The sequence below is a fragment of the Callorhinus ursinus genome, unplaced genomic scaffold, assembly GCF_003265705.2.
Source record: "Callorhinus ursinus isolate GAN/ISIS: 27379988/994484 unplaced genomic scaffold, GSC_fseal_2.0 scaffold24, whole genome shotgun sequence".
Lineage (NCBI taxonomy): Eukaryota > Metazoa > Chordata > Mammalia > Carnivora > Otariidae > Callorhinus > Callorhinus ursinus.
In genome coordinates, this window is record NW_027397086.1 from 13,941,070 (window position 1) to 13,955,016 (window position 13,947).

General features: G+C 45.4%; 1 protein-coding gene across 5 annotated transcripts in view; it reads left to right on the top strand.

Annotated features, from left to right (window-relative positions):
* ASTN2 (astrotactin 2) overlaps positions 1–13,947 on the top strand; it is an 899,232-nt gene that overhangs the window by 532,998 nt on the left and 352,287 nt on the right. For all 5 annotated transcript variants that reach the window (XM_025888498.2, XM_073905829.1, XM_025888499.2 and 2 more), the window contains one exon: positions 228–378. In XM_025888498.2, the coding sequence (XP_025744283.1) occupies positions 228–378 (151 nt within the window). The remainder of the gene's footprint in view (positions 1–227; positions 379–13,947) is intronic.

The following is a 13,947-nucleotide window of genomic DNA, read 5'->3' on the forward strand; positions in this document are numbered from 1 at the left end:
AGTTCCAAGTATATTACTTTCCATCACAAGTAGACAAACATCAGGTCATATGATGGCATACCTATTGGATTTTTTCTTACTATTTTCTTTTTAGATATGTATTTGTATCATTTTCTTCATTACAAATATCATAAATGGTGCTCTTAACTCTAAAGAATGCATATTTAATTTTTTTAATCTAATGATACATGTGTCTCTGGGGTTTAACCCTCCCCTTTGTCTCCAAGGGAAGAAGCGATGCTGTCCACATACTTCGAAACCATCAACGACCTGCTGTCCTCCTTTGGGCCGGTTCGTGACTGCTCTCGGAACAATGGGGGCTGCACTCGAAACTTCAAGTGCGTGTCTGACCGCCAGGTAGACTCCTCAGGATGTGTGGTAAGTGCCATTGGCCCAAGACCGTGGAGCTGGCCCAGGTGCCAAGGCTGCTTGCTGGAGGCCTCTCCCTGTGAGGGGTAACTCGCTCATGGTTGCTGCCTCTCTGGCCTTCAGCACACCAGGCTCCCGTGGTTTCTCCATCTGTAAAGTGGGATAGTTAAACCTACCTTGTGGAATTGTTGGAAGAATGAAATGAGACATCAGAACTTTAGTGCCCAATATGCAATAGGTCCTTGAGAGCTCCTGGCCTCAGGAAAGTGACATCCATTTGGGGGTGAGGTAGGGCGTGTCTTACCTCTGTGGGCATAACGGGATCATGTCAATGAGATGTCCAGAAGAGAAAGTTTCAGTGGAGACCTTAAGGTTGGTTGAAGTTGGGAAAGATGGTGTTTAACTGGCTTCAAGAGGTGGGTCAACTTACATTAGGGAAAGAGTGGGTATAGCCAAGGCAAGGGCATGGAGGGGAATGGCAGACTTATCTGCCTAAGGCTCCAGAATGAAGCATGGTGGAGGACACAGAGGATTTTGAGGATCTTTGTTGCCTATAGAAGAGGCTTTCAAACTGGATGGTTTGTTTTATCGGAATGTCATAGGGTACCTGTTTCAAATGTAGGTTCCAGGGTCCCACACCAGTAATATTGATAATGTAGAGGGGGTTAGGTCCCAGGAACCTCAGTTTGTAGCAATTTAGTGAGTGTTATATGTGTGGGGAGGCAGAGCTCATGGAAGCACACTTGGCAAACTTCACTCTTCAAGATGAACTTCTTCACCTGGCATTCGATGCCTTCTCGATTTGGCCATTTCCAACCGGTGGAATGAATTAGGTGTGGTTCTCTGAACATACATCCCCATCTAATGCCTCAGAGCCTTTGCTCCTACCGTCCTTTAGCCTAGAGTGAATTGCTCCCCACCAGCCTGTGTAGCAAACAAGTAGACCTCTTTCCAGATTTGTCTTCTTTTCCCTCCCCACCTTGGATAAGTGACCATACTCTTCTAAAGATCATTACTGTTTTCACATGCCTACTACATCTGTTACAGCCCCTGTGATCATTTATAGCACAGACTGGCTTTTTTCTTGTTTATCCCACCCAGTAAACTGGGGGAGAACCCCGGGAATCTGTTGATTCAACTTAGCACCCCAACCATCTCAGTAAATAAGGAAGAAATAAGGGATGGAGGGAGGAATGGGGCCAGGGATGTGGGCCAGGACTGTGTCTCTGGGAGAGATCACAGGAAATAGAATACACAGTCAGCTCTTTTTTTTTATTAACATATAATGTATTATTTGTTTCAGGGGTACAGGTCTGTGATTCAACAGTCTTACACAATTCACAGCGCTCACCATAGCACATACCCTCCCCAATGTCCATCACCCAGCCACCCCATCCCTCCCAGCCCCCTCCACTCCAGCAACCCCCAGTTTGTTTCCTGAGATTAAGAGTCTCTTCGAACCATGAGAGACGATGGACTCTGAAAAACAAACTGAGGGTTCTAGAGGGGAGGGGGGGAGGGGGATGGGTTATCCTGGTGATGGGTATTGAGGAGGGCACGTTCTGCATGGAGCACTGGGTGTTATGAACAAACAATGAATCATGGAACACTGCACCAAAACTAATGATGTAATATATGGTGGATAATAATAAAATAAAAAAAATTTTAAAAAAAAAAGAAAAGAGATTAAGAGTTTCTTATGGTTTGTCTCCACCTCTGGTTTTATCTTGTGTCATTTTTCCCTCCCTTCCCCTATGATCCTGTGTCTTGTTTCTCAAATTCCTCATATCAGTGAGATCATATGATACTTATCTTTCTCTGATTGACTTATTTCGCCCAGCATAATACCCTCTTGTTCCATCCACCTTGTTGCAAATGACAAGATTTCATTTTTTGATGGCTGCATAATATTCCATTGTACCTCCTTTCATTGTACCTCATTTCATTGTACCATTCCATTCCACCTCTTCTTTATCCATTCATCTGTCAATGGACATCTGGACTCTTTCCATAGCTTGGCTATTATGGACATTCCTGCTATAAACATTGGGGTGCATGTGCCCCTTCGGATCACTACATTTGTATCTTTGGGGTAAATACCCAGTAGTGCAATTGCTGGGTCGTAGGGTAGCTCTATTTTCAACTTTTTGAGGAACCTCCATACTTTTTTCCAGAGTGGCTGCACCAGCTTGCATTCCCACCAACGGTGTAGGAGGGTTCCCCTTTCTCCACATCCTCGCCAACATGTGTCATTTCCTAACTTGTTAATTTGAACCATTCTGACTGGTGTGAGATGGTGTCTCATTGAGGTTTTGATTTGGTTTTCCCTGATGCCTAGTGATGTTGAACACTTTTTCATGTGTCTGTTGGCCATTTGGATGTCTTCTTTGCAGAAATGTCTGTTCATGTCTTCTGCCCATTTCTTGGTTGGATTATTTGTTCTTTGGGTGAACAAATAATTGGATAAGCCCTTTATCTGATATGTCATTTGCAAATATCTTCTTCCATTCTGTCGGTTGTCTTTAGGTTTTGTTGACTGTGTCTTTTGCTGTGCAAAAGCTTTTTGTCTTGATGAAGTTCAGTTTTACCCTTGCTTCCCTTGCCTTTGGTGATGGTCTAGGAAGAAGTTGCTGCAGCTGAGGTCGAAGAGGTTGCTGCCTGTGTTATCCTCAAGGATTTTGATGGATTCCTTTCTCACATTTAGGTCTTTCATCCATTTTTAGTCTATTTTTGTGTGTGGTGTAAGGAAATGGTCCAGTTTCATTCTTCTGCATGTGGCTGTCCAATTTGCCCAACACCATTTGTTGAAGAGACTGTCTTTTTTCCATTGGACATTCTTAACTGCTTTGTCGAAGATGAGTTGACCATAGAGTTGAGGGTCCATTTCTGGGCTCTGTATTCTGTTCCATTGATCTATGTGTCTGTTTTTGTGCCAGTACCATACTGTCTTGATGATGACAGCTTTGTAATAGAGCTGGAAGTCTGGAATTGTGATGCCGCCAGCTTTGCTTTTCTTTTTCAACATTCCTCTGGCTATTCGGGGTCTCTTCTGGTTCCATACAAATTTTAGGATTATTTGTTCCATTTCTTTGAAAAAAGTGGATGGTATTTTGATGGGGATTGCATTAAATGTGTAGATTGCTCTAGGTAGCATAGACATTTTCACAGTATTTGTTCTTCCAATCCATGAGCATGGAACATTTTTCCATTTCTTTGTGTCTTCTTCATTTTCTTTCATGAGTCTTTTATAGTTTTCTGAGTACAGATCCTTTGCCTCTTTGGTTAGATTTATTCCTAGGTATCTTATGCTTTTGGGTGCAATCGTAAATGGGATCGACTCCTTCATTTCTCTTTCTTCTGTCTTGTTGTTGGTGTATAGAAATGCAAGTGATTTCTGTGCATTGATTTTTATATCCTGCCACTTGACTGAATTCCTGTATGAGTTCTAGCAGTTTTGGGGTGGAGTCTTTTGGGTTTTCCACATATAAAGTATCATATTATCATGCAGTCAGCTCTTAATGTTCCTGCACCACAGGTAATGAAATAGACAATGGCTGGGAGACCAATACAAAGAATAAACTTCTAGAGAATGAAATAATGCAATTAAACTGTATTGTAGACTCAAAGATCAACAGATCTTCAAAGGTAGATGATTAAATGGAGGGTTTTTTTAGAATTCTTAGGATTGTAAGTGACAGAAACTCAGAACTAGTTTAGGCAAAAAGAAAAAATGTATTGGATCAAACAGAAGTTAAGGCACAGTAGGATTAAGGGGATCAAACAATGTCATTGGGATCCCTCTTCTCTTCTCTCTGCTTGCCTCAGCACCATGCCGTTCTCTGGACAACTCTAGCTTCCCCACTCACTAAGAACATCTTTTTCCCAGGTCCTCCAGCTAAAGTCATAGGATTTCATCTCATTGGGCCAGCTTGGTCCTCATGCCCATCACTGTACCAATCACTGTGGTCAGGGGGAAGGACTGGGCTCATCCGAGGCCCAGTCATACCTGGGACTTGGGCCAAGTGGCACCTTCACCTAAAATGCATGGTAGTGAGTTGAGGGAAGGTCCAGACTCTCAAGGAAAAGTAGGGTGCAAGCAACAGAAAAGGGGGTTGGTGTCAGCAGGTGTCTACTTCAGAGTATTGCAACCCTGCCCTCCATTTTGCATAATAGAAATGTGACGCCCAGTGAGAGAGAGGAGGATCTGCCCAAGTCTTAAAGCTAGGCAGTGGACACACAACTCATAAAATGTCCAAGATCAGCAGTGTGGTCTCCAAAACACGAAGCTGGCATTTCTGAAAGGCATTAAGTTGTCTGCCTCTATTCCCTTTTTCCATCAGTTCCGTTTCCTGAACTCCCTTTCCTCAAAGATGGATGTCCCAGAAGAATGAGATCTCAGCAATGCAGAGGTGTGCGCGCACAAGCGTGTACCTAGGTGGGATACGTCTCTTGCTCCCTCCCATCAGTGTAAACTGGCAAAATGCAGAGAGAGAGCAAAAGAACATTCCTTCCCTGGAGATTAAGAGAAAATTCAGCAGTCTGATGAGGTTGCCAGAGACCTTCCTCTCTAGATTAAAGTTCTAATGTTAAAACTGCAACTTCAGGGCTCAATGCAGCTAAGGTATGCTCTTCTCTGCTCCTTCAGAGTCGTTGGGGAGACACCCACTTTTACCCTGAACTTTAAAATTTCTCTTATTTTTCTGGAGACTCTTTGACATACCTGCAGAGAGAAACTTTTTCTTACAGCCCCTCTTCTAAGAAACTCGATCTGGAAAAAAAAAAAGTAGTAATAATACCTTCTATTTTTCGCACTTTAGAGTTCTCAAGTTATGTCTGCATCCGGTAACTCATCGTCACAACAAATCCGGGCAGCAGGTCCCTCACCCGCGTGGGAAGCAGAGTGACTTCCCAATACCACCACAAGGTGGCCAAGTAGAGGTCCAAGGAAATGTTTTCAATATTCTTCTTGCCAGAACCATTTTGACTTTGCTTTCCTGTGGTGCAGAAAGGAGATAGTGGGAGAGGAGCTGAGAAAGAAGGCTGGGCTGAGTGAACTGGGTTTAAGTTCTGGCTTGGTCATTGGTGAGCTTTCGAATCTGCGTTGACCTCGTTAGTCTCAGTTTCTTAATCTCTCAGAGGGAGCAGTAACTCTTGAACTCATAGGTTTTCTGAAAAATCAAAGAAAGTACTCAGAAATGATTAGGGATTTACAAAAGGCCATTTATGTGCAAGGTGATGAGACCATGATTGCTGTTGTTTTTATGCAGTTGGTATGATGTTTGGGGCCACAAAAATTCAGGAGCACATCATATTTAATTTTCTATGATGTTTCTGTAACTGAATATCATTTCTGTACTGCTCCATCCATTGGTAGTGGAAACATACTTCTAGCTCAACTTAGGTTTTCCGCTTCCCACCTCTTCCTGAACATCTAAGTTCAAAGGAGGCTGATGTTCACTTAAGCACAGGGGTAAGAGGATGGTCGGTACTGGACCACTGCCTGTGAATTCTAGTGCCTGCTGTCTTGTCTGGTCCTTGTCCATCACTGTCTTTCCTTTATGATATTGTGCCAGGACCTCTCCGTTCCCATGCGATTTATAGGCATGTGGTTTATCCTGGTACCTGCTGCCTTGTTCTCTCCACAAGGTCATTTGAGGCCAGCTGGCTCTATCTGTCAGATGCTTTCCTGCCCTACTGAGGCCATCAGCTCTTCTACATCACACTGCGGGCATGGGGATCTGCGGGGAGCTAGCTGAAGACCTGTTGACATAGGTAGACCATGAAGGCACTTGTCATTGGCGGCTCTCATTCCAAGGAAGAGCACCCCATGTTTGTCAGGTGCCAGATGCAATCTGGCAGGTGAGGCTGAGACGCTCTCTGCTTTCCAATCCCTCAAACTCACCTGATTTTCTCTAGCCCCTCATTCTCTTCAGCCACCCTGTGGACAAGCCTGGTGCAAATGGAGCACAGGATCTCTTTCAAGGACATTCTCTAGCATTTGCATGACCATCTTGTTTGATTTCCAACATTCCTCTCTTCCCAAGCTCAATTGATCCTTAGCTCTTTAAGGGGGATGGGGGGTGAGGGGTGGAGAAGCCAATTCTCTAACACATCACAGATTTCCCATTACTATTATCATCATTATATTTTACCTTCAATTTAGACCTCAACTTCACCCAAATTAAAAAAAAAATTGGCTTGGTGGTGGCTTGGTTTTCTGGTTCTTCTGTGATAATCTTTCCCTGGGATACTATGGTCCTCAGGTATATAGTTGCCCAAAGTAGGGACGGTCACTGGATGTGTGTGGTAGGCAGAGTAATGGCCCCCACAAGGAATTCCATATCCTAATGCCTGTGACCTGTGAATATTTTACCTTATATGACAAAGGCAAAGATTAAATTTGCATATGGAATTAAGGCTGCTATAAGCCAATTTTTAAAGCAGGAGATTGTCCTGAATCATCAATGGGAGCCCAGTGTAATCACAGGGTCCTTTAATGTGGAAGAGGGAGGCAGCAGAGGAACTCAGAGCCATACAACATTGCTACCTTTGAAGAGGGAGGAAGGAGGTTACAAGCTAAGGAAAGTCTGTAACACTTGGGAAGGGCAAGCAAATGGATTCACCCCCTACAGCCTCCAGAAAGTAATGAAACCCTGCCAATACCTTGATTTTACCAAGTGAGAATTTTGCTGGACTTCTAACCTATAGAACCGTAAGCCAACAAATGTGTGTTTTAAACCAAGTTCGTGGTCATCTGTTTACAGCAGTGATAGGAAATTAATGTAGGGTGAACAGTAATATGGGAAGGGAGGGTGATCCAAGAGATACCATATAAAGAATTACCTTGTTATTTAGATTTTCAATTATTTTCAGGGAGACCCTCACCTCTTGACCAGAGATGGAGGAAGTAGCAGTGAATGAAGCATCAGAAAGGGGAGGGAGCCTTGTGCTCCCCTTCAATGTCCCAAACAGTAAAAAATTGTTATCTATTAGAAATGGTATAAATCTGGCAAGCACAGTGATGTCAACAAGGCACAGTTTGAAAAGTAAGCTGTGCTTCCCATTTATTCTGTGTGGCAGTATAAACATTGTGAAATTTTAATCAAGATAGAGGACAAAACCAAAGAAAACTATAGGTACTTCATCATAATATTGTGTGGAGGACACTTTCACCACCTCTATGTAGCTGCAGCCCCCTGAAGCATTCTGCTCACGCTGTTCCTTTGTATTCGCCTGGTTTTCCCAGCGTGGGAAGTGGCCTTTTGATGGAATCAGCCTCAGACAATCAGGTGATCAAATCTGTTCTCAGCCCCCTTTGAAATAGCAATTCACAGCTTACCTTCCTTTTGCCAATGTTTTGCTCACATTTTGTGTGTCAGGAACATGGGAAGGGTTCATTCAGCTGGGTGATTTGTCTCTGATCCATGACAGGTGGGCCATCTGCAGCTGGAAGATTTCTTTCAAGAGGGTCCCTTCACTTACCTAGCTATTCCAGCAGTTGACCCTTGGCCGTGCTGGACCTCAGCTCAGGGGGGCGGCTATCAACTAGAGTGCCTGCCCATGGCCTGTCCATTTGGCTGGACTTTTCAGGCCACAGAGGCTAGGTTTGCAAAGGGAGCATCCCGGGATCAAGTGTTCTAAGAGCACAGGCAGAAGCTGCAAGCCTTCTTAGCACCTAGCCTCAGAAGTCCCAGGACATCATTTCTGCTCCATTCTATTTGTTGGGCAGGTCATTAAGGTCAGTATGGATTCAAAGAGAGAGAACTGGACTTCACCTGTTGATGAGAAAACTAGCAGAGAATGCATGGCCCTCTTTAACCTACCTTTGACCTACAGCGTGGACACACAGGCCAGGCCTCTCAGGGCAGGAAGGCACCCTAGAGATCTAACAAGGCCAGCACCTCTCCCATTATACAGACAGAAAAGCAAACGTCTTGAAAGATGCAGAGATGGCTCAAGTTCGTGGAGGGAAGCAGTGACAGAATCAAGGTTTGATCCTAAGACTCCTTCCTCCCTGTTGCCCCTGTCTAGGTAATGGCCTTAGAGCATCTGCTTTGCCATTGCAACAGCCCAGAGATTTAGTTAGCAGTCGCCCTGCATCCAGCGTGGTGAATGGAACAGGGGGGTGCAAGATAAGAGCCCCACCATACCATGTTTTATAAGGTAGCTGAGAAGACGAGAGGGGCTTCAACAGGACTGCCGTGTGACCTTGAACAAGTGCCTTCATCTCTGCACGAGAATATCTCACCAGGTGGGTGTGAGAGCAGACAGAAGGGGGCTGGGGTCGGAGAGGGGCCACTTAGTAACGCTGTGTGCCCGTTCACGCACGTTCATGGCAGTCAGTGCTGGTAACTCTCCCCCTAGGTGGGCATTGTATCCGCTTTATGAAAGGCAAAGGCTAGGACTGTAAAAATGATGGTCCACACAGTGATCTGTGTGTAGACATGGTTCTGAGTGCTGAACTTGTTTTAAACAGTGTAATTCTCTCAGCCATCCTGTGAGCTAGGTTGTATGATTATCTCCACTGTATACCTGAGAAAAACGGAACTGCCTGGGAGGAAGGGAGGGTATGTGGAGAAGCACAGAGGAAGGAGGGTGGGGAGGATGGCAGGTGCCAGAGGATCCAGGGCCTTCATAGAAGGTTAGGACTGAGGGAGGTGCGGGGATTTGCATGCTGGCTGGATCCTGCTGAGTGGTGGCATCTTTTAGGATGTGTGTCTAGTGTCAGTCCCCAGCCCTCCCTTTGAAGACCAATCTCACTCTGCCCCACCCCCCTAGAAATCACCCAGCCATATTCTCCTTCTCCCTCTTGTGCTTTTTCCATTTTGACCTAAAAAGCCATCTGGCCTCCCAGATATTAGGAAGAGCTGCAGGACCCCTGATTGCCATGAGATGCTGAAAGGCAACCCCAAATGTGCTGCCTTTTTTCAAGTCAAGATGAATAAGGGTAGGAATGACCATTTATTATAGGCCAGGCACCTCTTTGGCACCACTCAGAAGGAGGCAAACGCTAGAATCTGGTTCATATAGGGAGAGAGAGTTGCGTCTCTCCATTTCTCATTCTCCTCCCTGCCTCCCCGCTTTAATGACTCAATTGGGCTGTGATTAAAAGAAACTAAAATCAGGAAGTGTGGGGAAGGCACGGAGGGAGAATCAGCTGGGTGAGAAATCACTTTGGAGCACAGCCCAGACCTTGCTGACCCGAGGAAGCCCGAGCCCCTGTGCCTGGCATTCTGCCCTCCTGGACAGGGGCCACCCCCTGGGGAGTGGTTTTTCCTCCCCAGAAATGGACTCTTCAGGTTCAGTCCATCCCAGCAGACCAGTGATGGGGGTGATATAGGGTACCACCAGGATAGCTTTTCCCAGAGTCCAAAATAGGAGGAATGATGCGTGCCACCTTTTTTTCAAATATGCAAAGTCAGGGGACAACACATCTTTATGGGAACTCCTTCAGAATGCTTAGGCCAGGAAATAGTCTTTTTCAAGGATGGAGTATATCCTATACCGTGTCCCCATCAGACTGCCCTCTGATCAAACAGGCCCATAGATTGAGAATTCTCTATATGCACCTTCATCAGTAATACTGGTCCTGATAGTGTTATTGAAAGCATGAATTGGTTGATGCTATTGATAAATGAATTAGTGCTATCAGTAATATTATTACTGATGGGGATACATCACAGAGTTTTTGAGAGCTGATTTCATGCCAGTCCCTGGGATAAATGTTTGAAATGCATCCTCACATTGGATCCTTACAGCTAGCTTATGAGGTGAACACTATTGTTACTTCTGTTTTGTCCACAGGGAAGCAGATTTATTTAATTTTATTTTTAAAGATTTTACATATTTATTTGACAGAGAGAGAGAGCACGCGCACAAGCAGGGGGAGCAGCAGAGGGAGAGGGAGGAGCAGGCTCTCTGCTGAGCAGGGAGCCTCATGTGGGGCTCTATCCCAGGACCCTGGGATCATGATCTGAGCAGAAGGTAGACGCTTAACCGAACTGAGCCACCCAGGCACACCAGCGAGGAAACAGATTTAGAAAGCGTGAGAAACTTACCCAAGTCCAACCAGCCAGATAAAGGCAGAGCAGAAATTCAAACCCAGGTGTATCTAACCCCAAAGCCTTAACTCATCAGATGGCAACTTCTGGAAGCTGAGGATCATTCCCCAAAGCAAAAGTCCCCAATGTCAGGAAGCATAAAAGGAGGGGACACTTCCTTCTCCCCATCCTTTTTCAATGTCCAAGATTTCTTCTTCTTCCTTTGTATCCAAGAGATCTGCAGGAAGATAAAAAGAGAATGAGTATCAGCAGAGAGGGGAGGGTAGTCAGAAAAGCAGTAGAATGGAACTGTGTCTGTTGACTCAGAGCCTGCACAGAAGGATCAAACTTTAGGGCTCAAAAAGAAGGGAGTTACCCCTCAGTTCGGAGCTGTGCCTTTGCATCTTTCCTTTGTGAACTCCCCATATGCCCCACCCCCCTTGTGGGGGGAGGGGGCGGGAGTGGGACTTGGGGTTTCCAAGATTATAATGTGTGGCTTTCTCATAAAGCCTCTGCACCTTTTTATGATATTAAATATTTTATTCTTCCGGTGACATTTGAAGCCTTCTCTACTTTTTTCCCCTCATTTTATTTCTTTGGGACCCAGATTTGCTGGGCCTGGTGGTATTTCTGGTAAGCTGGTTTTATTATGTGAAAGTCATTGTCTGTTAAAGTCAGGGAGCAGCCCTTGCCCTTCCAAAGGGATGGATTTTACCCTTTGATTCCTGGAAGAATGGCATGGGGGGGCGGGGAGAGGAGCCCCAGAGGCTAGGTGGGGGAGGGGGGCAGGGAAAAGGGAATGGGAGCTGTGGCCCTGGTTCTGCCACCTGTTTGCTGCAGGAGTGAAACAAATCTCTTCAGGGAAGGTGGCGGTCATCTGTGGAGACTGAACACTGGACCCAAGAGGGAGCTTCAGACCCGCCTGTCTGGGGAGGGGCCAATGAAATGCTGAGCTTCCTTTCAGTTCCTGAAATCTGTGACCTCATGATATATGTTCTCAGAGGGCAGATTTCTAACACTGGAAGGGCCTGAGGGTAGGCAAGGGTAGCATGAGGTGGAGGGTGAGGCTTAACTCATTGTTTGGTGGGAAAGCAAACATACAGGGGGAAAAAAAATTCTCCATCCTTTTGCTTTTCTTTGTCAGCATCTCTGGAGTGATTGTTGACATTTTAGTTGTGTGTTTCATGCACCTGCTTCCCAAAGCTTTTCACCTTCTGAACAGTGCCCTTGTGAGAGAAACTGTTTACTCCCACCATCACCCCTACCTTCAAGGGGTCAGTATAATGCTGAAGGGCACAGTTTCTAGCCTCAGAGAAACCTGGGCCCCAAATCTGCTCTGTCACACACTAGTCATGTGACCTGGGGACAAATTCAACCTCTGAGTCTCAGGCTCCTGTTGAGTAAAATGGGGCTTATCATACCCACCAAAGCTGCTCTGGGCACTAACTGGGATAATGCGTTCACAAAGGGCCAGCACCCGGCCCTAAGTAGACACAGAGTGTGGTTGCTGCTACTATTATCTGATTTTTCCTTCTGGGATGATGGGGATGATGGGAGCTGAGATGGTCTGGGTGGTCGCTGTGTTCCGAAGCCTCCGACATGGGTCTCCTTATTACCCCTTTTTTACAGATGGGAGAACTGAGGCAGAGCGAACCTGGGTGCCTCACGCAGGGTCACACAGCTTCTAAGTTCTAGAGCAGGGAGTTTAAGCAGAGCAGCGTGGTGCCAGAACCCTTCGCCCTTCATCAGGGCCAAGTCTTCATAAACATCATTTGCCTTGTATTTCACAGAGGGGACTGTTCTATCGCTTTACTTCATCTGATTGGTGGGCATTTTGAGTGGGTGCTTTCAATTTTAATCTATTATAAACAGTGTTGTTCTGAGCATCTTTGGGCAGAAGACTCCTTTGTGTTCTATTTCTTTCACATAGATTCCCAGCAGTCTGTGAGGACAGTTTTCAAATTCCATGATTTGGGCGAAGGTGTGGGATGGATTAAAATAAAGAGGAGTGGCACCGCCTCTGGTTTTCTGGACGACCTCTGATTCAGGGGTGCTGGTTTTCTTTCATGAGGCAGTTCAAGCAGTTCAAGGGCAGGCCAGGGTGCTGGGCTGAAAGCGTCCCTTTGAGGAGGGGAGGGATCAAATAAAAATGGTGCCTTAAGGCATAGAGCCCCACCATGTGTGCCCAGTGCATGTGAGAGAGAGCATAAATGCAGAAGAGCTGGCAGGTAGAAAGAAGCAAGTAGACGGGACTGTTGTCTCCTTGAGGACACCAGCGGGGCAGGGACCATGACCACAGAGTTCCCAATGGCTGTGTCCCACACCTGTGAAGAAGCACTCCCTGGCTGTTGGAATGCTGATAATTAGACACCTTTTTCTTAGCTCTGAAATGAAAACCCGGAATAATTGTGTTCATCTTAATTGTGGTAGAACTGTCACAATTTATAAGGTATTTTCCCCAGCGGGTCTTCAATCTTCTCTTAGTTTTTGTTTGTTTGTTTCAAATAGCTCAGGCTCATTGTAAAATAAAGTGAAACAAATGTATACACTGCTGAAATATATAGAGAAAAAACACAAACCACTGTCCTCTTTCTCTTCACTTTGGTCTCTCTCTATATATCTTTCTATAAAGTTTTCCCCCATGCATATGCAAATCTAAATAAGAATTTATATCCGTAAGTTTAAAAATAGAAGCATAAAAAGCATACAGTAGTTGTGTTTCTTTGCGGTAACTTTCTGTGTCAGAACTGCATGTCTTTATACAAACTTTTCCCTTTTTTCAAGACAACTGGCTTCTTAAGTTGATCTTAACCATATGTAAACCTCCTTCCTTCTGTCAAAGATAAAGATGAACAAATTGAGGCTAAAAAGCATGGGAACTATGCTTGGCTTAACCCAAGTGTCCTAAAGCCCAGGCTAGGATTCTGTCTTGCACACAGTGTAATATCCTTCTTTTATTTTTATCACAGGTTTTGGGGTAAGTGGACAAGAAAGGATGTCATCAGCATCATTATTATTAATCTGAAAAGTTAGCCTTTTCCCTGGGTTCTCCAGCTTCACCCTGAGCCCTGCCTTGTACACAAGTCTTCACCACCAGCCCAGATATTCTTGGAGGCTGTAGAAGTTATGCGGGGATGGCGGAGAGTCAGCTTGGAGCCCCCGTCACCAGCCTCAATCTTGAAACCTTTTAACCTTGGGGTAGCAAACAGGGAGACAGGTTCATAAACCCCTCACTAGCCTTTCTTCTCACTGAGAAGATAGCACCTGAAGAGCATTATACACATTCCTAGGGCAGCTGGCCAATTCATGAGAATTCTTCCAGGGCAAAGAGCAGAGTTGGCCGTGAGACAGAGTTGGGTTCACATCCTGTCCCTGTCACCGGGAAGCCGTGTGACTGTAACAGCTGAATGTGTCTGAGTCTCTGTTGCATTGTCCATAAACTGGGAATGATCCCTGTACCTTAGGGTGTTGGCTAACCCAGTGGGAATAGCTAGGCATGAGTTGGACCCAGTTCTGGAACATCCCTTTCCAGGGCCTG